Source organism: Pleurodeles waltl, chromosome 12 (genome assembly GCF_031143425.1).
Source record: "Pleurodeles waltl isolate 20211129_DDA chromosome 12, aPleWal1.hap1.20221129, whole genome shotgun sequence".
In the NCBI taxonomy this organism is placed as follows: Eukaryota; Metazoa; Chordata; class Amphibia; order Caudata; family Salamandridae; genus Pleurodeles; species Pleurodeles waltl.
Window position 1 is genome coordinate 33,990,789 of NC_090451.1, and position 27,487 is coordinate 34,018,275.

At 49.0% G+C, this 27,487-nt stretch overlaps 1 protein-coding gene across 5 annotated transcripts in view; it reads left to right on the plus strand.

Annotated features, from left to right (window-relative positions):
- Positions 1 to 19,718, plus strand: part of CCDC124 (coiled-coil domain containing 124) — a 40,565-nt gene extending 20,847 nt beyond the window's left edge. For 4 of the 5 annotated variants that reach the window (XM_069218548.1, XM_069218547.1, XM_069218545.1 and 1 more), the window contains 3 exons: positions 12,794 to 12,977; positions 14,402 to 14,516; positions 18,396 to 19,718. In XM_069218548.1, coding sequence (XP_069074649.1) covers positions 12,794 to 12,977; positions 14,402 to 14,516; positions 18,396 to 18,600 — 504 coding nt within the window. In that variant the 3' untranslated portion in view covers positions 18,601 to 19,718. Of the gene's footprint in view, positions 1 to 12,793; positions 12,978 to 14,401; positions 14,517 to 16,629; positions 16,731 to 18,395 lie in introns of all 5 variants that reach the window. The other variant, XM_069218549.1, reaches the window with a different exon arrangement.
- The last annotated feature ends 7,769 nt before the right edge of the window (positions 19,719 to 27,487 follow it).

A 27,487-nucleotide genomic window follows, 5' to 3' on the forward strand; every position in this document is an offset into this window, starting at 1 on the left:
TGCTTCGCTCCATACACCACCAGCTGCTTCACGAGCAGCAGTGCAAGCTTCCCCTATACAGAGACTGGCAAGAGAACGAGAGACCGGCAGTAGTGCAAGCTTCCCCTCATGCACAGTTTATTAGCATTACAAGCAGCAGTGCAGGCTTCACTGATGCACAGACTGGCAGGAGGACAAGCAGCAGTGCAGGCTTGACAGACAGGCAGAAGTGCAAGCGTCCCCTCATACACAGATTACCAGTAGTGCAAGCGTCCCCTCATACACAGATTACCAGTAGTGCAAGCGTCCCCTCATACACAGATTACCAGTAGTGCAAGCGTCCCCTCATACACAGATTACCAGTAGTGCAAGCGTCCCCTCATACACAGATTACCAGTAGTGCAAGATTCTCCTCATACACAGATTAGCAGCACAACCAGCAGTGCAAGCTTCCTTCACAAACAGAACAGGTGCAGCAGAATTGACGCAGCCTCAAGGTTTCATTTCTTTCCTGATCAGGTAGAGCGTTGGCAGTGCCCACCACATGGACCGGATGAGGCACAGCAGTAATGGGGGGAGCATCTTTCTACTAGGATTGGGCAGCAGCACTGGGTGCATGTCTTATGCACAGGGCCGATGGAATTCTGCCATTTTTGCATTTTCCGCATAATTGTGGCTTTGTTGCATTGCAATCCACCATGTGCTGCGTAATCTGTAGATTTGTATTTAAAACGTGCTTTTGTTTTAGATGGCTCAAAGGTTTCTAAAAACGTGGCGCCGTGTGGCCTGTAGTGGAAGAGCCTATGCAGAGGTTGACTGCTCACGTTCCTGCTGCCTACTTTTGCATTTGCATGTGAAAGTGGTACTAATGAGGTGAAACCTTTGCCCAGGTAGTGTTAACGAGTAAAATTAAAAAATAATCCGGTAGTATTAACAGAAAATGTGCGGCATCCCTTTCTTGCCACGCAGTTTAGCCAACTCGGCCGCATAATTTGGTATTCGTGGGCACAATTCCTGTGGGCCTCAGAAAGAAGTCCGAGCTCTGGTGGAAGAGGGCAGAACCTCTGCCCCTGAGGTCCATTTATCTGTGTGCTGTCGGACGTGGACCCAGGCCCACCGACGCCCTCTGGCGTGCGCAGGGCGCGCAGCCCCCGGTGCCAGGCTGGAGGATGAGCGCCTGGCACGGGCGCAGGTGCCGCGTTTTGTTCCGCGCGGTTGCCCAAAGAGGCCGCATTAGGACGATTGTTTGGGGGGAACCGTCGCCCTTTAGAGATAAGCCATTTCTTTTAACACCTGATCGGTTCGCTATGGAGCCCCGTTAATTATGGATGGGACACGTAATTAAGATCCCGCATGAAACGCACACCTCCCGGAGGGGAAGGCAGACGCAGCGCTGGCCCCTGTCGGTGGCTTCCTATCGCCCCAAGCTGACGGGCTGTGCCTAAGGTGGAGGCCTGGAGGGGGGAGGCTGACCTCATCCGACCCCCCGGGGCCCCAAGGCTCCCGCCCCTGGCCCCCTGCCGGGAAAGAGGAGGCTTCCGAGAGAGCCTTGCGCCCGAGGATGGACAGGGCAGGTGACCACGGCGTGTCCTTGCCACATGACCCCGCGGGGAGGGGCCACCTTCCGAGGGGCGGAGAGATGTGACGCCCTTGCCGATGGTTAGGGAATTACCTGGGGCAGCAGGGGGTCCCCGTTGTGTTCACTGGTCAGTACCTGGATGAACAGTGACTGACCCCTAAACTCCCCACTGGCTTCTCCTTAAAGCCAGGGCCAGATCTAGCGCTGCGTGCATCACCTTTAAAGCCATCCAAGCCCCCCTCGTTACCTAGCAAACAAACTCAAGCGATCTGGTGCCTCCGTCCCTCAGGGAACGCTGAGGATCTGCTGCTCGGACCTCAAACTTTCAAAACTTTCAAACTCCTGGCGCAGTCTCTCGGGAGGTGCGACTAGAATCGGGAACTCCCTGCCCGTAAACCTTCGCACCACCCCTCCGTGGAAACAGACCTCCTCTCTCTTCCAAAGACCTTTGTCACAATAACACCACTTGCAGGATCCGGACTAGGCATTCACCCCCACTCTTTATCCTATCTCGAGAGTTATTACTCTATTATTTAAAAGTCCTATTTTTTAAAATTGTCCTGTAGTTAATTTCTGTCACCCTAACTCCTCTAAATATCTAATTTACTTGATTAGTTGTAAATACTTAACACGCCTCATTGGTAACTGTATTAGTGCCACGTTTTGCCTCTACCTTTTCGCTCGTACCTCCTGGGGATCGTTCTTCGCTCTTTTATTTCTCTGAATATGTATTCTGTTATTAACAGGTACGATGTGAAATAACTCCTCAGGAGTACCCATAGTAGCTATACATGTTGTTTCCTACTACTGTTACTCCGTGTCACTTGTAACGTCCTTTGTTTTTATTGTAAAGCGCTCCGACACCTGTGAGTAAAGTCTGCGCTATATGAACTCGCATAAATAGATACCAGCATCCCCGCCCCTCCCCCCCCCAGGTACCGAAGTCCTCAAGATCTCACCTGCCTCGCGCAGGTCACGGTTTTGTTTGTGTCCGCAGGGGGCAAGAGGGGTGTTAAAAACATCGCCCGCGGTACGATCATGAAAGAATGAAACCACTTTCACCTGGCAAATCGGAAAGGAACAAGGCTGTAGCAAGAACGAAGGGCGCTGCTGTTGGCATAACCTGGGCGCACACAGCTCCATGCGCCCCTCAGGATATTAGCGCCCTGGGCCGGGTTCCAGCTCGCACATGCTAAAGGCCAGCCCTGCAGGCTTCATATAAAGGGACGTCGGTGAAGCCTGGCATGGCACAGCAGCCTGGTATTCCTGCTGGGCCTCTGCCCCCTCCCCCCCTCCCGAAGCGCTGCCCCCCTGTGTCTGACAAAGAACCTCCGCGCAGCAGGCGCTACCTCGTCTCTGAACCTTCAAGCATTCCCTGCGCGCACCGCTCTCAGCGCAGCACACTGTGCTCTTGTGCAGAGATGTGCGAATCTGGGAAACGGCTGTAGGGCGGATGCTGCGTGCATGTCGGCCATGACCCTTGCACTCTTGTCGGGTCCTCGTGGTCCGATTTGTAGGGACTGATCGCTGCTTTGCCGTCTCCTGGCTGCTTTACTGCCCTGTGCCACGCGCTCTCTAGGGCTGCTCTTTTATAGTGCGGGTGCCATGCCCTGTGTATTTGTGCCACACACTCTCCAGGGCTGTTCTTTTATAGTGTGGGTGCCATGCCCTGTGTACTTGTGCCACACACTCTCCAGGGCTGTTCTTTTATAGTGTGGGTGCCATGCCCTGCGGCCTTGTGCCACACACTCTCTAGGGCTGTTCTTTTATAGTGCGGGAGCCATGCCCTGCGGCCTTGTGCCACACACTTTCTAGGGCTGTTCTTTTATAGTGTGGGTGCCATGCCCTATGTACTTGTGCCACACACTCTCTAGGGCTGTTCTTTTATAGTGTGGGTGCCATGCCCTGTGTACTCATGCCATACATGCTCTAAGGTTATTCTGTTATAGTGCGGGTGCCGTGCCCTGCGGCCTTGTGCCATACATGCCGTAGGGCTATTCTATTATAGCGTGGGTGCCATGCCCTGCGGCCTTGTACCATACATGCTCTAAGGCTATTGTATTATAGTGTGGGTGCCGTGCCCTGCAGCTTTGTGCCATACTTGCTTTAAGGCTATTCTATTATAGTGTGGGTGCCGTGCCATGCCCTGCGGCCTTGTGCCATACATGCTCTAGGGCTATTCTATGATAGTGTGGGTGCCGTGCCCTGCGGCTTTGTGCCATGCATGCTCTAATGCTATTCTTTTATAGTGTGGGTGCCGTGCCCTGCGGCCTTGTGCCACACACTTTCTAGGGCTGTTCTTTTATAGTGCGGGTGCCATGCCCTATGTACTTGTGCCACACTCTCTCTAGGGCTGTTCTTTTATAGTGTGGGTGCCATGCCCTGTGTACTCGTGCCATACATGCTGTAGGGCTATTCTATTATAGCGTGGGTGCCATGCCCTGCAGCTTTGTGCCATGCATGCTCTAATGCTATTCTTTTATAGTGTGGGTGCCGTGCCCTGCGGCTTTGTGCCATGCATGCTCTAATGCTATTCTTTTATAGTGTGGGTGCCGTGCCCTGCGGCCTTGTGCCACACACACTTCAGGGATATTATTTTATAGTGTGAGTGCCATGCCCTGTGGCCTTGTGCCAGCAGCTCTGTCTGTTCCTTTATAGTTTGGATGTCATGCCCTGTGGCCTTGTGCCACACATGCTTTGTTGCTATTTTTTTTTTAACACCTTGGGTACCATACACTCCACACTAACATTATTTGGAATCTTTCCCACTCTTTGAACATTCTTCAGCAGACCATGTCTTTGTAAACGCATTCAAGTTGTGCCTATGGTGCTGCCTAATTGTTTTGTAGGTGAGGAATCCTCAGCCAAACACACTTTACTCTTCCTTGTCACTTCAAGAAAAGGTAATTGATTCTCTTGGAAATGATGATCAATTTTTGTTCAGGCTCCAATCGGAAAATCAATAGCTAGGTAAATTTTCAAGATCACAGACAAACAAGAATATTAATCTTTTCAAGCAGAATATATTTATCCTCAGTTGTAGGCCACTGCTTCAGCAACTTCAAAACGTTTCTTGGTCATTTGCTTTTAACATAAGCGGCCCAGTTTAGCAGCTTTGATGTGCATATCTCCTCAAGGTGTGCACTAACTTGGCCTTCGTTGAACACAATCTAGGTGAATAGTTTGCATGGGTGTAGCATTTCTCATTCCTAATGCGTCTTTTAGGACAAAGCCTTTAATAAGATCTTACAGGGCAAACATTTTCTGAGTCCATATAATTGCAATAGAGAGCAGAAACTGAATTACTTTTGCATTATGTGATCAGAAGAGGTTATAATAATCGATTACCTATTGAGGAACTGTACTTTGTGAATTGAGATGTGATAAATTTAGCTATAGACCTTCTTAGGTAGAACCTAGCAATGTATAGGACGATGAGACCGCCATCAAAATGTTCAGCACTGAACGCCCTTTCTTTCGAGGTCATCTCTTGGTCCCCATGCTAGGTTGGGGGGAGAACCCCAAAGTAACAACTTCTCCCTTGGCCCCCCTCCCCCCACCATTCAGTGTCTTTCCTAAGCTCTCACATGGCTGGAACTTTTGTTTTAGAGCTGGGATTAGTTTGTGTTTTAAGGGCCTTGTTTGTAATATTATTCCAGTTGGCCTGCTAGGCATGAAAGCGTGAACTGCACTATTCCCTCTAGGGGCTAAAGGTATGGTTACACTGCATCACATTCTGCCATTCCGATTTCGGTGGAAATGCCCTCTAGGGGGCTGACTGTATGGTTACATAACCATGTTTCTTCCAGATTCTTTTTTATTGTGATGCCCTCTAGGGGCTGTTCTGAGCATTATGGTCTAATTGTAAGCGTATGAAGGCATGCACAAACCCAAAGTTTATTTCTGATAAATGTTTTGATTGGGTTTACTTGATGATTGTATATGGTTTATTGAACCCACCTTATTGCAACTGTGCCCATGATTCATGTCACTGTAACATCCTTCTTACACTATGACTGTTTGAACACTCTGGGTATGTTGGGACACCCTTCTAGGGGGGTCACCAGTGGTTGCACAATGTCGGGTACAGTATGTTCCATCTGCCAATGTAATGTACTGCAGGGCAAAATACGTATAAGGTCCCAAAGGCGACACCTATTGGCATAGGAACATCAAAAAACTTCAACTCATCCAGAATGCCACCACCAGACTCATTCTGGACCTCCCTTTCCGAGAACACATCTCAACACCTGAGGACCCTCCACTGGCTACCAGTCGAGAAGCGAATCACCTTCAAGCTTCTCACCCACCTGTACAAGGCCATACACAACGCAGGACCAGCCTACCTCAACCACTGTGTCTCCTTCCAGACCCCCACCAGATCCCTCGGTCCGCCCAGATTGCCCTGGCCACTGTCCCTCGCATCCATAAAACCACTGCCGGAGGATGACCTTTTACCTACACTTCAGCGAAGAGCTGGAACAACCTCCCTCTGCACCTCAGACAAAGCCCATCACTCACTATCTTCAGGAATAACCTCCAGACGTGGCTCTTCGAATGAGGCTCCCCCACCCCAAAAAAAAAAACACCTTGAGACCCTCACGGGTGCGTAACCTCGCCCTATAAATACTGATTGATTGATTGGTGGCATTTTGAATTGTTCCATGGCTTGCTTTTCATTTAATATAGTACCGGTTTTCAGTCACCCTTTATCAGTCCAGATGAACATTCATTTGCATCAACCAGACCACATCACATTGCCATTTGTGCAGTTGTTAGAAAAGCAGTACTCGGTCAGCAGGCTGTGCCACCCCACTGGAAGGATGGGTGAATAGTAGCATTTTATCAGCTTCAATGAAAGTCTGTGTATGAAGAATGGCCCCCGTAGGTGACACTGTTTACATCAAGAAGGGAGAATCTACGACCATAAATAAATAATTTAAATAAAAGAGAACCTAGTGTAGCTCCCCTGGTGGTAGGAAGAATAGTAGGGAAATTGCATCTGCAGCTACTTGCCCCAAGTGGGCAGAGGGCACTGGCAGTGGCGCTTAGCGTGTGTGGCAGGGTTAGATGCGTGTGGTTCTTTCCAAGACCAACACCCTCCGTTTCATAGTAGGTGTTCATAACTCAAGTTAAGTAGTGACTGACATGTCTCTTGCCAGTCCTACAACAACACTTCTTATGGGGAAGACATGTTTTTTGTCTTTCTTGCCAGAGGCCTCGTCACTAAAAAGCAAGAGCTCCACCTGTGATTTGGAGGAGATAAATGATCAGGCGGTGGTACGCTGAAGCGACTTAAGACACCCCGTCGTAGTAGGAAGACATGACCTGGCTGGTAGCAGCCATTTCCGATTTTCCTCCTTGAGAGATTCTAAATGGAAGAGAACTTCAGCTGTGACCTAGATGAGAACAACTATCTTCTGGAATCATGCTTCTTGCCTGTTGGGTTGTACCACATCTCGCCTGTAGCTTATCAAATCACTGGTGTGATATTTCATTAGACTCTAGGAATCAAATCTACCTTCAGTGATTGTGGCTCTTATTCCTACAAGAATGCTGTCTTTCTGGGGTGAGGCATCGGCTCTCATTTGGAGGGGCAACACATAATTCTGAGAATTAAATAATCTTTCTCGTATGGAGAGACCACACGTTTTGGTTGGATGATCGGCTTGTGTTGCAAGTCGGAATGGCTCTGGTTTTGAGTCCTCTTGTTGCGTTTTCTAAGATGGCCTGTACGGGTCATAGAAGCATACTTAAGAAGGCACTCATCACTGTTGCACATCCTAAGGAATATGGTGCCCCATGATTGGCAGGATGATCTTTGGGGTGTTTTAGGAGTTTAAAGATTGTCTGTAAGTGTGTGTGGAAGGTCAGTACTGAATTTAAGCCCTGGGTATAAGAAAAGTGGTTTCCTTCAAGAGAAGCACTTCATTCTTGATGACACTAAACTCCTAATCTGCGCACACATTCCTCTCACTGTCTTTGGGTGCTTCGGAGTGCATCCTTTTTTTGGGCTGGTTGAATTGTAGCCTTGTAGATGCCTTTGAGTGCTTTAGGTCCTATTTATGTAGCTGTCTTTAGTTGCTTTAGATTGGATTCTTGTAGATATCTCTTGGTCCCTTAAGTTGCACCCTTGTAAGTTTCTTTGGGTGCTTTAGTTCGTGTTCTTGTGGATGTCTTTTTCCTGAGGTTAGCTCAGCAGTGGAAGTAACAATACAAAAAAGCCTTAAAGTTCTAATTGTGAGATTAAATTTTATCCTGTATTGAGGGGAGACCAGTGAATTTATAAGGAATTTGAGCTGGAAATATTATGCCTCCGTTAAAACAGCACTGTGGCACTGATTGGGTAATCGGACAACTACAGGGTGGCACTTGGGTCTCTCTGTACCTCAAACTATATCAGTTTGAGTGGAAAATACTGACCGCAAGCAGGCCTCGTGACTCAGCCCAGGCAGTTTAATACAACAAGCAACAACCTACTCATCAGTGGTTCTTGTAAGTAAAGCTATTCTCAGCGTCATGACAGATACTTTAGTGTTGAAGCACAGTGAGTGGTCTGCAAGGTGAAGTAACGGATTCTGAGGGGACTCTGTGAGTGGCCCTCAAAGTGAAGTAACTGTCTGAGGAGAGGCGCTGCGAGTGATCCTCAAAGGAAAGTAACGGAGTCTGAGCAGAGGCGTTGCAAGTGTTCCTCAAAGGGAAGTAACTGGGAGTCTGAGCAGAGGCGCTGCGAGTGATCCTCAAAGGGAAGTAACTGGGAGTCTGAGCAGAGGCGCTGCGAGTGATCTTCAAAGGGAAGTAACTGGGAGTCTGAGCAGAGGTGCTGCGAGTGATCCTCAAAGGGAAGTAACTGGGGGTCTGAGCAGAGGTGCTGCGGGTGATCCTCAAAGGGAAGTAATTGGGGGTCTGAGCAGAGGTGCTGCAGGTGATCCTCAAAGGGAAGTAACTGGGAGTCTGAGCAGAGGTGCTGCAAGTGTTCCTCAAAGGGAAGTAACTGGGGGTCTGAGCAGAGGTGCTGCGAGTGATCCTCAAAGGGAAGTAACTGGGGGTCTGAGCAGAGGCTCTGCGAGTGATCCTCAAAGGGAAGTAACTGGGGGTCTGAGCAGAGGCGTTGCAAGTGTTCCTCAAAGGGAAGTAACTGGGAGTCTGAGCAGAGGCGCTGCAAGTGTTCCTCAAAGGTAAGTAACTGGGGGTCTGAGCAGAGGTGCTGCGAGTGATCCTCAAAGGGAAGTAACTGGGGGTCTGAGCAGAGGTGCTGCGAGTGATCCTCAAAGGGAAGTAACTGGGAGTCTGAGCAGAGGCGCTGCGAGTGATCCTCAAAGGGAAGTAACTGGGAGTCTGAGCAGAGGTGCTGCGAGTGATCCTCAAAGGGAAGTAACTGGGGGCCTGGCAGAAGCTCTGCGGGTGATCCTCAAAGGGAAGTAACTGGGGGTCTGAGCAGAGGTGCTGCGAGTGATCCTCAAAGGGAAGTAACTGGGGGTCTGAGCAGAGGTGCTGCGAGTGATCCTCAAAGGGAAGTAACTGGGGGTCTGAGCAGAGGTGCTGCGAGTGATCCTCAAAGGGAAGTAACTGGGAGTCTGAGCAGAGGCGCTGCGAGTGATCCTCAAAGGGAAGTAACTGGGAGTCGGAGCAGAGGTGCTGCGAGTGATCCTCAAAGGGAAGTAACTGGGGGCCTGGCAGAAGCTCTGCGGGTGATCCTCAAAGGGAAGTAACTGGGGGTCTGAGCAGAGGTGCTGCGAGTGATCCTCAAAGGGAAGTAACTGGGAGTCTGAGCAGAGGCGCTGCGAGTGATCCTCAAAGGGAAGTAACTGGGGGTCTGTGTAACTGGGGGTCTGAGCAGAGGCTTGGTGAGTGGCCCTCAAGGGTAAGGTCCAAGATTAATCTGAAACAAGGCTGGAGACTAGTTTTGATAATGGTGGGTGGAAATACTTCATCCTGTGACCTGTTTTTCTCTAGTCAGTCACGTTGGGGGTCACAAAATCTTTTATTCCAATTATAAATAATAAAAGTGGGCTTTAAGGTGGGAACTGTCTTGGGGGGGGGGAAGAGATGATCCATAGTTTGTTGGAAAAGAATCAACCTTGGTGTTCTCTCCTCAATCTTAATGTCAAAGCAGTGAATGAAGTTAGGGTAACAAATGATGCCGCAAAATGCCCTTCTGAGGATTGGTAAAGCATTACCGGGGAACCTCGCACCCCGTCCATTCGCCCTGCCTGAGACTGGGAGGGGAGGCCTCTGGCCATTCTACATCTGTTCGGTATAAATTTACTGCTCGGGCCTTCATGCTATTTTCTTTCAAGGAGATTTCATTCCAGAGTTTTAGCCACCTATTTGAGGCGCTGTGCTGAGCGTCCGATTCACTCTGGGAGCCTTCCGCTCCTATTAAAATTCAGAAGGGAAAGGCCTGGCAGGATGGGGCAGTGTACTTGGGTTTCTGTGCCCAGCCTGCCCACTGAAGCAGCTCATGGGTACAGATACCGCTGGGCATGCCAGCAGCTCTGGGCATGGAGATGAAGAGGGGGTATCGGGTGGAATGTATTCATCTTGTGCCCCATAAGAAGAGCCGCTGGTGGAAAGCAGGCCCCGGCCACCCTCAGGCCTTGAACTTGACATTTGTTTATTATTTAAAAGCTATAGAAGTCGTTGTCTCGCTGTTGGTTGCTAATCCCAAACCTGCCCCCCCTAGTCCTGTACCCCTGTGACTTTCTACAGACCCCTTCATGGCTGTGGCCACCACAAGGACCAAGGACTGGGGTGGCGCCTGTCCCCAGCAGACTCTTGGAGAGATCTCTCCGGCATGTGCGGACTGGGCCCTTCTTCTGGTCGTGGGATGGTCTTTTTCTTATCAAGGAAGGGAATAGTCAGACCCATCTTCAGTGCTCTAAAACTCTTCAGCCTAGAGAGATGGGGGCTGGGTGCCTTCCAGGATGACTCCCCATCTTGCTGATCATATTGGATAAGGTTTCGTCCTATGAAGCATGGATCTCCTTTTCATGATTGTGTTTATATAGTACTTTCTCATCATATTGGTCCCCATGCCCTTGGCATCAGGTTCATGCCTGTTCACAACAACCTCTGTAGCAGGCGCATGGCCTTAGATCAACTTGATGCCATCTGCAGGTGATGACGTCTAAATCTTTCTCCTCGCCTTTGGGCGTTCACCCAACTCCGTCTGTTGGAGGCTTGTACAATGCTGAGACTTGAAGTGGTGTCACCCAGATTGTGGTGCTAGGTTCACTTTTCGCCTGGCGCCTTACTCGGGCACCTTTCCTTGCCTCTCCATGCTTCTAGGCACTCCTTGAGGTAGTTGTTGGTGTCTGGTTACCAGTAAACCTTGCTCAATACTTCCATTCAGGAGGAACCACGTGTGTACAGAAAGACATCTGAATCCATCTGCTGCTTCTAGCTAGACCCAACCTTTGTAGTAAAGCGTGTCATTTCTGAAATTACAGGGAATAAAGCGTTAACCAGGTAGAAACGATCCCTTTTTAATTATTTAAAAATTCTCACAGAGACGGGTTCATTAGTTCTGAAGCCACAAGGGTCTTCATTGGCCATTTCTGGTGCGACTTTTAAAGCGAAGTATCAAGTAAGTGGAATGGATAGTAAAAGCAAGAAAGAAGAGTTGCTTTCAGGTGTTTTCTGCCAAGCCGCGTGCAGGACTGGGCGCTTGATGTTTCGGGCGGGGTTTGTTAGCGGGACCCCTCGTGGCGTGTTTGGGAGAAGAGGTGTCGCCTCATGCAGGATCATGCAGCGGCTCCCCAGTGGGGGATGGAAAAAGACAAGCTGTTTCGTTCTGTTTCCTTTTTTCGTCCTTTCGCAGCGGAGGCTGAGGGATTGGGGTCTTAGTGGCGGTAGAGACGCCGCCTCCATTCCCGCTTGTCCAGTTTTTGGTGCACGCAACATTGGAATGTTGGTAGTTCTTGCTTTCAGATCATGTGATTGCAAATAAGGCTAGCAGTAGAACTTTGTGTGTGCGGGGTGTTTTTTAATCTGTCTCTTGGCTGCGCATCATCTGTGCTGATGGCTAGCAGGGGGGCTACTGAATGATTCCCGTGTTTGTATTTCACGTGTATGTGTTTCGATTCTTGACCATCACTCCGTCCTGTTGCCGCCATGTTACAGTATGACCCTCCTGAGGGCTGTTATTTGTTGGCCCTGCTGCAACCTCCAAGACATCTTCCTTTTGTGAATAGTAGTTATTTCCAGAGTCAGCTGTTCTCTTGTGCGTGTGGCATAGATCTTCCCCTCTTACACAGATATTGGAGACCTTTAATTCTCTGTTCTTTGGGGGTGCGAAGAATAAGGAAATCCAACCATTCCAGTATACAGCGAGGCCCCACACAATCCTGGTACCAGCTCACTTGCCGTTGTATGGTTTATCTGTCAGTGGTCCCTCAATACATCAATGGCACTGCCCTGGGGATGCTGCACAAGTGGTGCATGACGCCATCTGCCCAGGGATGATGTCTTACATGGCAGTGAAATGACTTCTTTTGATCACCGTGCAAGGGTTTCTAGCTAGAGTTGTAATTCCTCGACCTTGAGCCTTCTGCTAAAGTGTAGGGTTGAGGTTGGGACAGTGCTGCTGCTAACACGCCCCACTGAAGGGTGCAGTTTTAATCGTATGATCGCTGCACACTTCACCTCGCACTGTAGCCACGTGCATCAGAACCAGCCTCCTCCACTGAACCCCTTAGAACTTCTCCCAGTGGTTACCCTTCGGCTTTGTAGGCTCCGAAGCCACATGCCTCAGGGACTGTAGAGCGGAAGCCGCACTGCAGGCGAGAGCAGATGGATGGATCTGGAAGAGGAGCAGCAACGAGATGTGCTTGGCAGAGGGATCTGTACTTGAAACAAAAGGCAAGGGGGGCCGAGATGAGGGGCACAGCTTGTGGTTTCTATTTTTGCCTGCTCTTTTATTTAGAGATTCCACTCCCTACATTCTTCGAGAGGTTCATCGCCAGCACCGTGAGTGTGCACAGGGTCCGATTATTCAAGACGCATAGGATGTGGTGTTTCTAGAAACTGATAAAGTAGCAGAGCTTTCTACATAAACAAAAATTGGCAAAGGTCAGGACTGAGTGCCATCTGTTAGCTTTGTGGTTCTCAAAGGTGAACATCCCATGAGCTTCTGTAGATATTTCTATCCAGCACGCTTAACCATCCCTCTTTAGTGCATTCCCACAGTGAGCTAGCATCGTATATCTTTGACCACCTTCCCTCATCTCTTAGGAGGACAAGGAGAAGCGACGCTTGGAGCAGCTGGAACGTAAGAAGGAGGCCCAGCGGCTCCTGGACGAAGAGGCAGCGAGCCTGAAGGGCAAGTTACAGAAGAACGTGGCCACCCCGCCAAAAATAACACGTGCCCAGATCGAGGAGACGCTGCGCGTGGAAGAGAAGGAAGCCAGCAAATCAGGTTGGTGGCTCGTGCGCCGCAAGGTGAGCCTTCTGCTCTGGAGACCCAGCAGAGGTCCCACCTCCCCAAGCTGTACTGTGGGCAGTGCGCATGGGCTCGGTGTCACCTCGCTGGGGTGGACGGGGGCTGTGTATGGGTAAAGGTGCCCATGTGCAGCAGGACAGGACTGTGCTGCAGGTGATGCTGCGCTAGGGGTGGTTGCAGTCGAAGTGGTAGCCAAGTGTCTCTCTGAGTGTTTGGGGGGCGGGTAGGTCAAGTGCTTGGTTCTGGGTGTTGGACACAAATGTTGTCCAGTGAGCATCCCAGCTTGATAGGTGAGCTTGCTGCTGCAGCCGGTTTACAGCAGGTGAGGGCGAAGGATGCTGCTGCTCTGTTTTGAGGTGCAGAGCTGCAAATGCAGGGGTGCAGCGGTGGCCAAGAGGTCCCCATCAAAGACGGTAATGGGAATGCGGCATAGCCCTGTGACACTAGGAAGGAGTCATTCATGTGTTTTTCCCTCTTTTTTTTTTTTTGCTTGCCATTGATGTGGACAAGGAAATCTCAGTACCTCTAGACATTTTGAAACTTTAGCGCTTTATATAAAGTTTTCCCTACCCCCTAGTGCATGACATGATCCAGGATTAAGGGACAATAGTAGAGCTAGAAGCTGGCCTACAATTCAGATTACGCTTGTAGAGGAGGCTGCAGAGTATGCCTGGGTGCTTGAGCAGAGTTGTGCTCCTGTTTCCTCCCAGACAAGGAAGTAGGCGTCCTCCTATGAGAAGAGGACCCTTCGCTCTGTGCACCTACTATGGCTCGGCTAGGATGACCCTGTGAGGCTGGACAGTGCGTCCTCTGTGCCAGGCTGCCTACTCCAGGCGCACGGGCAGTAGTCGTAATGTTTCTCGCATAGGGCGACAGCCTGCATGTCTGCAGCAGAATTCTGAACGCAATGTCCCTGAATAATTTCTCTCCTTCGTGCTAACAAGCTTAGGCTTCTCAGAACTGTGTTCTTTATGGGGGGGCACAAGCTGTGAGGACTTATGCTGCTGCTCTTGTCTGACTGGGCATCGGGGAGCGGTCTTGTGGTACAATTACAGCCCTCCTGCAGCTTTGTGCATCCGTGGGGGGGGGGGGGGGGGGAGGTTGGTGTGTGTGTCTGTTTTTTAACTCCTGGATTCTACCAGTCAGGAGTGCCATGGACCCCTGCTCTGTTGCTGACAGTTTTGGGGGGGGGGGCCATGTGTCATGCAAGGTATTTCCCGCGAGTTGCACTGTGTTCTCGACTTCTGCGTACGTAGTTTCTTCTCTGTGCTCTCAGAGACTCTATAGGAGGACCTTCACTACACACCATACTACCCCTGCATGCGTTGTCGTACCAGATGTTGACAGATTTGGCTATTCGGTGAGTACAACTAGGTTATTTCTCTCTCGTTTCCATGCAGCCGAGAAGCCAAAAAGCCACGTTGAAACCCCGCTGGAAGAGAACATAAACCGCAGAGTCTTGGAAGAAGGGACCGTGGAAGCGAGAACTGTCGAAGAGGCCATCTCAGTGCTCAGGTACCTGTTGTTCATTTGTAGCCTCCACACACGTGAAGTGGGGACTTCTGTCTTCCTCATACGTTCATTTGGGAATAGTACACAAGACTCCTCCACTCCTCCCGGTAGTTCTACGAAATAATGTGTCTGTAGGAAAGTAGCCTCTTTGTAGCATGGTTCCTCCCACTTTTTGCCTGTTTGTCAGTGTGTTTGACTGTGTTCAGTGGGTTCCCACTGACCAGGACCCCAGTGATTATTATCTCTCCTTTTAAACATGGTTGTTGGAACCTTTTTAACCCCACATTTGGCATACTGGTTCCCCCACGGAAGTCCCTAGTATATGGTACCCAGGGCATTGTGGAACCGGGGGATCCCTATGGGCTGCAGCATGTATTATGCCACCCATAGGGAGCCCATGCAAAGTGTTCTGCAGGCCTGCCATTGCAGTCTGCGTGAAAGGGTGCATACATGCTTTCACTACCAGGTCACTGCACCAGGTCCTTGGAAGTTCACCCCTAAGGCGGGCCCTACTAGCTCCGAGGGCAGGGTGTAAGTACCTATGTGTGAGGGCACGCCTGCAATAGCAGAGATGTCCCCCCCCGAACTCCAGCTCCATTTTCCTGGACTTATTGAGTGCGGGGACGCCATTTTTTGCGTCTACTGGTCATAGGTCATTACCTATGTCCAGCTACATAATGGCAACACCAAACCTACGCATGTTTGGTATCAAACATGTTGGAATCATACCCCAATACTGTTGCAAGTATTGGAAGTATGATTCCATGCACTCTGGATGCTCATTATAGGACCCCCAGCATTGCTACCATCAGTCTTACAGGGTTGTCCGGGCAGCCAAGCTGCTGCCACCCCTCGGACAGGTTTCTGCAGAACAAAAGATTTCCTTTAGGAGGGGGAGGGAACAGCCTCTTCCTTTGGAAATAGGTGTGACTGGCTTGGGAGGGGTAGCTTCCCCAAGCCACTGGTATGCTTTGAAGGGCACATCTGGTGCCTACTGTGCATAAACCAGTCCACACCGGTTCAGGGCCCCCCAGGCCCAACTCTGGCGCAAAACTGGACAATGGAAAGGGGAGTGACCACTCCCCTGCCCATCACCACCCCAGGGGTGTTGATGAGAGCGCCTCCAGAGAAGTCCCTGCGTTCTGCCATATTGAATCCAAGGTTGGCAGGGACCTCTGGGAGCATCTGAGTGGTGAGGCAACTGATGTCAGAGCCCCCTCCTGATAGGTGGTCACCTATCCAGGTGACTACCTATCACCCTTTTATGTCTATTTAGGGACTCTCTTTTGGGAAGGTCCTCAGATTCAGCTTGCTAAATTCCAGCAGGATTCCTCTGCAACCTCCAGTTCGACTTCTAGCCACAGGAACCACGACTGGACCCTCCAGGAACCGACAATCTGCATCCACAAAGAAGACTCTTCTAGCAACATTGTTTTCATGGCTCCTTCCAGTTTCTGCAACATTTCCCCAGCGATGCATTCTTTGAGGGCGGCAAGTCATCAGTCTGCACAAGAAGGAAGAAGGAATCTCCCTTGGAGTGAAGGAGTCACTCCCCTGCGTCCACAGGCACCCACTGCAACGACTGGCTGTGTGAATCTCCCCTCATCCTGAGCTGCATGGATCCTGCATCACAGGTGGTGGTCCGGAGTAGTCCTCTTGGTCCTCTCTGCCAGCTATCCAACTTTGGTGGAGATAAGCTCTTGCCTTCCCATGCAGGACATTACTCCAGTTCACTGTGTCTCTTGCAGCTGCCAAGGCTTGTTTGCATCTCCTCCAAAGGAACTTCAAGTTATGTGCAGCTCCAGCCCTAAGCACTCCTTCCTGCGATGCACAGCCCTCTCCGTGGTTCTCCTGCGGCGTGGGATCACTTTCAGTCATGCTGTGTGGCCTCCTGCAACTTCTGTGTCCCCATCCTGGGGAACTCCTGTGGGTGGTGGCTCTGCTCCTGTGGGCTCTGTGTCGCTGAGGGTTCACACTGACTCCCTCTCCTGGGTTGGGTCCTCCTGGGCCTTGCTGGTCCCCACCAGCACCACTTCGCACTAACCGCGAATTTGCCTTTGCCAAGGTTTGTTAGCAGAATTCCTGCACTGACACCCATCTGCAATCTTCCTTCCAGCGTTGGACATCTCCTGCATCCCTCAGGAACTCTTGTCTGGCTCCAGGGCTGCAGTGCTAACCTGTTCATCACCATCGACCAACTCCTGCAAGTACAGCTAGGTGGGTAGTAGCTCGTACACCTTGGACTCTACTGTGACTCTTGGACTTGGTCCCCTCTCTCCACAGTTCTTCTTCTCTAGGAATCCACCGCTGGTTTCTTGCAGGCTTGTCTAGGTGTCTTATTTTCTTCTTTTCCTTCCTTTTGGGTGGTTTGGAGAAATTCCAGTGATTTACTCCTGCTTTCCCGGTCGCTGGGGTGTTGGGGGGGTACTGTGTTACCTGTGTGGTTTTCTAGTACTCCCAGCTTCCTTCTACACATTCCACTTACCTAGGTGGGGGGGGTCCTGTATTCTCATTCCATTTTTTTTTAGTACATGGTTTGGGCTCTCCCTAGGGTAACTTGGTTATCTACGTTTGCACTGTTTTTGAACCTTTTCTATACCTATTTCTGTTTACTAGTTTATATAATTAGTGTATTACTTACCTCCTATTGGAGGTTTGCCCTTCTAGTATGTTGTGGTATTTATTTTCGTACAACTGAGTGTTTTCTTTCACGTGTGTAAGTGGTGTGTGACTACAGTGGTTTTGCATGAGCTCTGCATGTCTCCCAGATAAGCCTTGGCTGCTCATCCACAGCTACCTCTAGAGAGCCTGGCTTCTGGACACTGGTTACACTTCACTAATAGAGGATACCTGGTGTAAGTATGAGGTGTAAGTACATTAGGTACACACCAGGCCAGCTTCCTACAGTGTCTGATAGTGTGTGTTTACTTTCCATAAAGTTTCTGCCCTTCTGGTTTACTGCACTCCACCCTACAAACATTCATGTTAGAGTTTTAAACCTCTAACCATCTCCTCCCACCGTGCCAACGTGAAATCTGTTGTACTAAGGCACGGGCAAAGGCGTCAGAAAAAAGGCTATTCCAGAACAGAAAGCAGCCCTTTCTTTCTGTAGCATCCAGCTACCTGAAGCTCTTGTTAGCACTCGTGCTGCAGTATTAACAGTCTGTTTGCCGCCCGATTACAGATATAACATACTCCCTCGTGCCTTTCAACAAGGGCGAAAAGACACACCTAAAGAGCCAGTTGAAAAATTGTGAAACTAAAATACTCGTGTGGGCTGATCCAAGGTGTGATGGACAGTGCCTCGAGCCAATGCATGACGAATGTACGTGAGCTACAAGCCGGTGGCTGCAGGCAACTGAACCAAATCCACTTAGGGTATGAGTAGAAAACAATATGTTTACCATAAAGGGTTGAAGAGTCGTTGCCTGTTCGAGCTAAAAGGGTTGCTTTACAAACTCCTTACCTTGCTTGCGGTGCTCCCAAGAAATCAGGTGTTTCTCTTGACATCAGATCTGAAGCAAAGTATTTGGTATTAAAACCAAAATTGAGAATGTTGTTGTTTGCTTGTGTTTGGGAGTCAGAGTTCATCTTCTTTGTACCTCTCTTTCCGTACCCAGGAGTGTTGTCCGCGCTCAGGGCTAAGACTCCCTTTACACGAGAGTGCTTCAGACTGGACCAGCCTCTGGTCTGCGGGTAGTATGAGGACAATGTGCCGGGGAGAGGGTCATGTATTGAGAGTTTGGGTTTGAACTGCAGAATGTTGTATTGTGTAACCCTCCTTCATTGGAGCCAACACTCAGGATATCTGGTAAGTATGAGTGTGTGGATGGATGGGCCTAGTTCAAGGTGGTTTACCCTTTGTTTTCTTTCTGCTTCAAGTGTCGCAGAAGAGCTCGACCGCCATCCCGAGCGGCGCGTGAAAGCCGCCTTCGCAGCCTACGAGGAGCTCAACATGCCGCGCCTCAAGCAGGAGAACCCCAACATGCGGCTGTCGCAGCTGAAGCAGCTCCTGAAGAAGGAGTGGATGAAGTCCCCAGAAAACCCCATGAACCAGAGACACGTCAGCTACAATGCGCCAAAGTAGTGAGCTGAGAGACCGGCCGTTCACTACTTCGATGGGAAACGTGTGTGGGAAGGGCACCCCGGTAACTCTCCGCCCTGTCTCTCGGACTGCAACGAAAGAGAAGCGAAGAATCTATCAGTCCAGGGGAATACATTCTATGGGGACTTTATCCTTTGCAGTGCTTTTGAAAAAGCTATGTAATCTGTGAAAATGATGCTTTGGGCCAGGGTTCTAGAAATCAGGGTGGATCCATCTCCTGTTGTGATTCTGAAGCTTAGCTTATTTCAGAACTTTTATAACATTCTTCTGGATTGGCCACTTTCCTAAAGCTGTCGCGTCTTTGAAGCATTTGACCTTTTTACACAGGGCGTATCCGATAGCTACCCCTCTCACAACTGTTGTTGTCTTGCTCCTGATCACTGTTGGTTGCAGAGACGAGCGACTAAGCACATTACATCTCAACATCAGTATGAGAGACGACTGACTAAACATTATGCAATTCATGCGTGTGGAGGACTAACTTTCTCGACGAGAACATCTTGGTTGGAGCGTTTGCCCATTAAGACATGAAAAATGGGCGTATACCTTGGTGACAATGTCATGGCCCCCTCAAGGCAGGGATGAGCAGGTTTGCAGTTGTCCTTGCAGAAGCAGTGTTTGATTCTGTTCTTCCTATAGGAGAGGCCATTCCAGTATGAGCCACACTCCAGACCAAGGATTTGGCTTGAACCCTCAGGCTTGGCTCGATATCCTGAGCTTGCTTTGGGAAAACCCACCCATCATATCTTCTTTTGGTCCCCTTCTCCATTCCTACTCCTCACCAAGCACCTCTCAGCAGGCCTTTTCAGTTCCAACGCGGAGCTGATGAGTTTAGGTTCTTTGGCAGTAGTTCTTTCCACAGGCCTCGCTGTGTTCCTGAAATCATGATGGTGACATCCAGTGTCCACCCACCCATTAACCTACTGCTCACTGTAGCTGGGTTATGTGACCTTTAAAGTTTCACTGAAGGCAGCTGTTTCATGCACTTCTCATCCTCCATTTTGGTCTTCGTCAGTGTTCTCGCGAGTCCCTTCCAGCCTGTATACTGGAGTCTCGCTGCCCAAAATGTTTGAGTAAAGGAAATTTTTGCTGCCCATTGACACATGCGCCTCTTTCTTTATTGCGTTTTCAGTACCCGAATGCTGCGTGCGGAAACGTACCTCGCTGTAGTACATCATCCAGGAGTACTGTATTTGCTTCTGGCGCTCACGAACATCTGTAACTGTGCAGAACTGGTGGTTTCATGTATGGTGGTTTGTTTTTGTCACTGATGGTTATCCCTGATTAGATTAGTTATGTTCATTGCACTGCAGATCCCTCGCCTGTGTTTTTTCTGACATGTAACAGCAGAGCTGGGGGGGGCTTCTGAACCTCTGTGGTTTGGTACCTTTAAGTCCAGTCTGGAAGAGTGTGAGGGTGAAGTGAAGCGGGCATTTAAATCGCGCCAGAAGAGAGGACACTTTTGCAAGTGACTTCAAGTAGACGCTGCAATATGAGATGTATAATGGAAGCCTTAGGAGTAGGAGAAAACCATGTATCCTGTGTGCTCACCTTCACCAGACTCGCATGTGATCTCCCATGTTCCACCCTTCGTCATATACTTGCTTTTATGTCCACTAAGCAGGCAGATATTGAGTCCAGCGAAAGGGTTTATTAGAGCTCCTAGAAGGCTGTTTGGCAACGATCCCTTGTGTGACTTGGCACTAAAAAAAAATAAAAAAAAATAGTCTGGCCTCAGAAAAGATGAGACAACCACACGCGAGGCAGGAAAAAAGACAACATTTGTTGAAAGTGTTCTCTCACCCTCCTCTAGTGTTAAGGATAGGATAACTGCACGTCACCCAAGGGAAGCAACTCCACTGTGGTGCAGAGGTTGCAGGTGAGTAACTAACCCACACTGAAGCACTAATGTTACGGGTAACTTCCTTTACTGAACTGCCTCAAGGGAGTAGTGGTATAGGCACAATTGTGTAACCGTGAAAGTCTCTGAATGTTGTGAGCTGGGCACACGCAGAGTATAGAAGAGTACAGCAGAACCTTCTGTCTAAGCCGCAGTCGACAAATCCCACAACAGGCGAGTGGCACACGCGATAGCCAGGTTCCACTCATCGCTGTAAAGCAGCTGTCAGTAGGGGTGCCCATCCTCAGGCTTTGTACCAACGCACAACATTCCTTGTTTCTTACACAACCGCACATAGAGCGAGATACGAGAAATATCTATTCTTGCACAACGTTGTGTATGTCAGAACACATTGCAAACAGCACATCCAGGAACTAAGCACTGACTTGACAAAGTCCAGACAGTGACGAATGAAAAGATACAGGACTTCTGGAGACAGCAAAAATATGCACACATCTGATAAAAGACCGGGTTCTGATACAGTTCTGCAACTTCCAAATTAGTATCAGGGGGCACTCTCTTTCCACAGCAGGATTTGAGGCTTCTGTGTAGGCAGATAGCTAATCCACGCAGTAATTCAGCAGAGATATCTTGGCATCAGCTTTCAGAGCTAAGGTATAGGCCTGAGCTTAGAAGGACTCCGACTGCTTGGAAGTCTACGTAGTCCATCTCCAGGTGCCAATTTTGGACCAAGACTATGGCTTTAGCACTAACAGACTCAACACGTGCTTCTTTGGAGGCACTGCAGAAGACCTGTTCACATTCCTTACTTTTTTGTAATATAGCGCCTTATTCCCTTCATAGTGTAATTAAGTGTACTTTCTTTATTGATTCAAGTTGTGCTTTATGTAAGATACATCTATGCTCCACATGAAGTACACAGGCTCTACCGCCACCTTCAGTATTCCACTCCTCTCGCTTTCCTTACCTCCCCTGTGAACCCTTCCATGTCATTGAGCTATATACTATGAGACATATATGTACACTGCACAGTTTATCATTAACGCAACAGAATCCAACGTTAATGCAACCGAGTGCCTCTTGGTCAATGCAAAGTGACCAAGAGGCACTAGGACCACACAACACGGCATACCTCGAACAATAATTCACACATGAAAACTCAAGATGGTCAGGGAAGAGCAGTGGGACAATGGATCCAACTGGAGATCATGTGTCTATAACTGCTGTAGACTCGAACAGAAATCCTTTTTTGTTTCATGCTTGCTCTGCAGATCGGTTATCCTTCAACAGCGAAGCACACACAGAGTCCAGTTCGTATAAGCAGTTATTAGTTACCACACGTGGCCGTTTGGGGATACCAATCAATTCTTCCATTTATTTAAGACTGCTGCACTACACATCACCATGGGCACTGAGCTGCCTGGCAGTATCCTCTCTTGCCTTTGATGTACACAATTCATTCGATCCTTCATTGAGTTCCTAACCTCTTGCATTCTTGGCCAGACTTGATGATACAAAGAGGAGGCCAAGTAGGTGCCTCAAGGTAGCAAGTGTCCATAAGTCTGAAGTCTCCATGTATGCAGTCAAACCCAGGATTCCTCATCCACCACCATTCCACACTGCATTCAGATGAGACCATAACACTCCTGCTTTAGTCTTCATGAACAACTGGCAACTTAAAGAGGGACTCGGAGGTAGTTGCAAACATCAACACAAGTAAAAGATTATCTCGTCGAATACCACAACTGCATAAAAGATCATTCCATGGGCTGTTTTTTCAGCAGGATGCTACAATGCCCGTCTGTTTATGCAGCCTTTAAATGGATCTTAACTGTTAGATATGGGGTCTCTAGTTGGCAGTGGTTTACACCCAATCCAAGTAAGGACCCTCACTCTAGACAGGGTAAGGGAGCCACACAAGTAAGATAGCCCCTGCTCACCTCCTTTGTAGCTCTCTTCTGCCCCCCCCCCCCACCCCCATCCACCAGATGCAAGACCAGTTTAGAAAAATAGTCAATATTTATCTGAATAAAACGAGACCAGAATGACCAAATTCAAACATACACAAGTAAAGATATAACTTTTTAAAGGTTCAAATGAGTCTTAATCAATAGGAATCAATGGTTGTATCTTTTTAACACACAGTACATGGGATGCATCAAAGACAGTGCAGGCTGCAGAGGAGGTGAAGCAATGAAAAGCAAAACAATGCGTCAGTTCCTTACTGCACAGGGGAGATGATGCTTTGAATCTTTCCTCGCAGAAAAGGCAATGTGTTGAATTCTGGACAGGCAGCCTCGGTTCTTTACTGCGATTCGGGGTCGATGCGTGGAAAATCCACGAGCTCTGTGTTGATGGAGCTTTAGGGAAACAGGTGCTGCGCCAGTTCTGCAGCCGTGAGACAGGCGCTGCTGATTTTTCTGCTGCAGCATGTCAGTGCGTGGCGTTTCTCATTCAGGTCACCATCTTACACTTCCAAGGGCCTGGAGTTGGCACCACTTGGCAAGTCGGGACTCTCAGCAGAAGAGCCCAGGCACTGGCACATTAAGTCTTTGATGTCCCTGAGACTTCTTATTAGGAGGCAAGCTCCATTCAAGCCCTTGGAGAACCTTGGGAAGCAGGATGTAGGAAGCAAAGTCCAGTCTTTTCACTGTCAAGACAGAAGCAGCAGGCCAGAGCAACAAAGCAACAGGCAGAGTAGCAGTCCCTTCTATGGCATCCAGCTCTTCTTCCTGGCAGAATGACCTCAGTCCAGAAGTGTTATAACTTAGTGGGGTCATAGGTCAGTACCCATTTCTGTCTATGAAGTAGGCAAACTTCAAAGAGAAGTATTTGTAGTGCACAAGTCCTTAACTACCCTGCCCTGGCCCCAGCCACACTCCAGGGTGTTGGAGACTGCTTTATGTGAGGACAAGCACAGCCCTATTCAGGTGCAAGTGTCAGCTCCTCCCACCACTCCAGCTCAGGAAGATCCATCAGGATATGCAGGGCACATCTCAGGCCCCTTTCTGTGACTGTCTAGAATTCACAAGCAGCCCAACTGCCATTCTGACCCAGACATGTATTCTGCAGCCTTTCAGAGGCACAGAATGGTTAAGCAAGAAAATGCCCACTTTCTAAAAGTGGCATTCATAAACCGACAATTGAAAAAATAACTTCACCAAAAGATGTATCTTTGAATTGTGAGCTCAGAGACCCCAAACTTCACATCGCTATATGTTCCTGATGGGAAATTACACTTACAAGATATTTGAAGGCAATCCCCATGTTACTCTAGGGGAGAGATAGGCCTTCCAATAGTGAAAAAGATTGTAGCAGTATTTCACAATCAGGGCATGTAAAAAACACCAATACATGTCCTACCTTTTAAACACACCACACTGTGCCCATGGGGCTGCCTTGGGAATATCTTAGGGGTGCCTTACATGTAGTAAAATGGAAGGTTTGGGCCTGGCAAGTGGGTGCTATTGCCAGGTCGAAATAGCAGTTTGAAAGTGCCCACGCTGACACTGCAGTGGAAGGCCTAAGACATGTTTACAGAGCTACTCCTGTGGGTGGCACAATCAGTGCTGCAGGCCCACTAGTAACATTTGATTTACAGGCCCTGGGCACACATGGTGTTCTAGACTAGGGTTTACTAGTAAATTGGACACGCCATTCATGGAGAAAACAATCACCAATACAATTTAGACAGACAGCACTTGCACTTTAGCACTGGTTAGCAGTGGTAAAGTGCCTAGAGTCCTAAAGCCAGCAAAAACGAAATGCAGCAAAGAGTCAAAAACAGCAGGTCAGAGGCAAAAAGGTTTGGGGATAAAACTGTCATTTCCAGCATAAACAAATGCCAGCCTTGGCGTCTACAGAATTTTTAAGCCTGTGTGATTTCACCGACCCTCATGGCTTAGTCGTGCTGTCCAGGGATCCAGTTTAACACAACAAAATTCCTTCTATGCTGGTGGTTTCTTGAAAGAAGACATTGTACTATTTAGTAACAGAAAGTGAATTTCCCCATTTGCCGAATGAGTGCTGGTGCGATAATTACACAGTAGCTTGCATATGTCACTCTTCAGTTAAGATTTCTCATCAATGACAGCTGCATAAGAGCTTTCATAACTTGACTAAACCTTTCCATCAACCTATTTGTTTGCGGATAGTGGTGACAGTTGTTGTTTAAGAACATAATGGTTCACAAATGTATTACTGTACCATAAAACCAAATGGTCACTGTTACCTCTCATGTGGTGTTATAACTATTTCCTTCAAGAAAACATTAAGCAGGATTCTGGTGACAGCCTGGGTAACTACCTGACTTATAAATGCACCTCCTCCACTATACTGAGATATATTGTCCCAGTATCCCATGTAGGGGGTAGCTATAGCAAACACAACCTTGTGCCAGGCATTCTGATACTAAGTGATTCAAAGTGCAAATCTATATTGTGAAAATGCCTTTTCACTTCCCAAATAGTCTTGGTGCTTTATTAACAAACATGTGGTCATCTGCTCTGAGAAACTCTGCACTGGATACCTTTGTCTGTTGAGACCTCTTTCCTTCCTTTGACGTTCTTCTTCTTGGTCCCTCTCCAGCGTCAATGCTTTCTATCCTGTCTTTTCTCTTTTATATTGTTCTCGTCCTCTACCCCCCCTTGCCTTCCTCTCACTCTGTCCTTCTCTCACAGGCTGTTTTCCTCACAACCCTTTTCTTCCCTCAGCCCTCTTGCTCTTACATCCATCTCTCACCATCCCAGCTTCCTGCCCTGGCAGGGGTTCCCTAACCTGATGGCATCCCTGTCCAACTTTCACCTGCCACTTGCCTCGGTGATGCCCATACCCGGCCAGACCACTAATGAGGGTAAGTGAGCATCACAGGGACTTTGCACGGCTGCCTGTGTTCCACATGCCAGTACAGGAGAGAATCTCTTTAGGAGAGATTGCATCAGTAGACTCACCTCCTTAAAGAGCACCACATCACAACGCTTTAACTCTACACCTTGTGCGCCTGTTACTTCTTTGACTTTGTTTATTTTTGACCATGCACAGCAGTTTGCTGTCGTTTGGCTATATTTGTGCTATAAAAATACCACATACATATATAGGGACATGGTCTTGTTTCATAGTTCTCATGTCACCATCATTTAGGGTCAGAGTTCATTTTACCCATGTACATGAATTTGACCACCTCCTGCTCCCATGTTCATCCAGCAAATGCATTGCCGTGTGGTGTGAGTCCAAGCAATGTGACCGCACCATGGGGTGCCCGTAACTTTGACGGCTAATGATTTTGGTGACCTAGACACTGGATAAGCGTCCATGGGCCCAGATGCTGACATCATTAAAGCCAGGGCTTTAAGTGGGCCGGGTCCTACCTGTGCTCACCTCTGCCAGTTCTAAAAAGCAGGTGCCGAGACTGGTCCCTTTCGGGCTTTCCATTTTTGCCCTCACCCTCAAGATGAAGAAAAAAAAAAATCTTAACTTGGCAGCAGTAGCAACCTTCATGACTTGGATGTAACTTCAGATAGACTCAACAGTTCTTTCACAGTCTCATCATTTCAGAACTGAAACCTTTACAGGAAGGAGCAGCAAAATATCACCGGGAAGCTCACTATGCCATGCACTGATGTGTACCTCACCCTAATTGGGGAGGCGGGTCTCCGTAAGGGGCGTGGCCGATGCAAAGTGTTTTCATCTCACTTAAAGCCCTACCTTCAAATTTCCAATTCAAAAAGCCCAAACCAGGAACTTGGTGCATCCTTGTTTTGTGCTGGCAAGCTCCGGTTCCCGGGCCGGGGTGCAGGCCAGCCAGGGCGCTGGGGACGGACACATCTGATGGATGAAATGATGCTCTGACCCTCAACCGTGACGCGCAAACCACAACAGCTCTGCTTTCAGAATCGCAGTGTCCTGCTCAGGCGTCCTGTCGGGGAACAAGGAGGCAAAAAGAAAAGGGCGCGTGAAATTGAAGGGAGGCGGCTCAGAAGTGAGCGAGTTACATGAGCGCAATTTGGCTGTGGAGTTAAAATCCTGGAAAGCAAATTAAGGGAGAGAATTAATCAAGCTGTGATCAAGAATAATGAAGTAAAGGGGGGTAAAAACTTGATTAGAAGGCGGCCATGGAGAGCTCGCTAGCCAGGAGCCCGAGTTAACTCTTGGCTGCCGGCGGGAAGAGGTGTGATGGGGTCACTAGAAGCCGGGGTGCTTGGGTTACACACCGCGCCTGATGGCAGCACCGACGCCCACCCGCAAGTCCCACTTCCACTGGCCTCTTCGTGTGTGCCCCCTTGTCACAGCCAGCAGGAGGCGCAACACCTCACGTGCGCCTCCTGTTCACAACCCCATGTTGTCTCCTCGCAAGGCTTATGCCCATCTGCCTTCTTGCCCCGTTGTTGGACTGAGTGGAAAGAGGTTCCTTTGTTAGGGTGAGTAGATTTCCACGGTACAGTTTTAGGTATTGGTTTAAATTCATTTTACTCCTTTCAGTTTGTTTTTCTTGACTGATGCTTTGTGTGTTGTACTCTCACACCTCTCAAGAGGGCCTCTGCCCTGGATTGAGTACGACTCGCCCCCTAGCCTGACCTTCTTGTGACCTTGGGGCTCTCTGGATACCGCCCCTGAATAGATGGTGGTCTGGCCCCGCAGTTTCCGGGGTACAGGGGAAGCCCCTTAACAAAGAGTGCTGACCACGGACATAGAGCTGTGTTTATTCGTCTGTCCCGGGGAGGCCGCTGGCATTTGTTTGTGCCATACTCGGGCATTGTATAAAGTAGTGAAACACGTCATTTACAGGATCTTGCGTTTCCCCGCTTCCTGGGGTCACTAACCAGCCTCCATCACAGAGGCCAGGGTTCTCCTGAGGGCACTGAAAGCGCCGTCTGCCCACTGTCCCTGCTGGTGAGGCACATTAGATGCTGCCCAAAGTACTCAAAATGGGAGGTTAATCCAGTTTGTTTGGAACAATGGAAACAAATGACGCACTTCAGTCCTGCCCAAGGGTTAAGAAAAGCCTGGCAT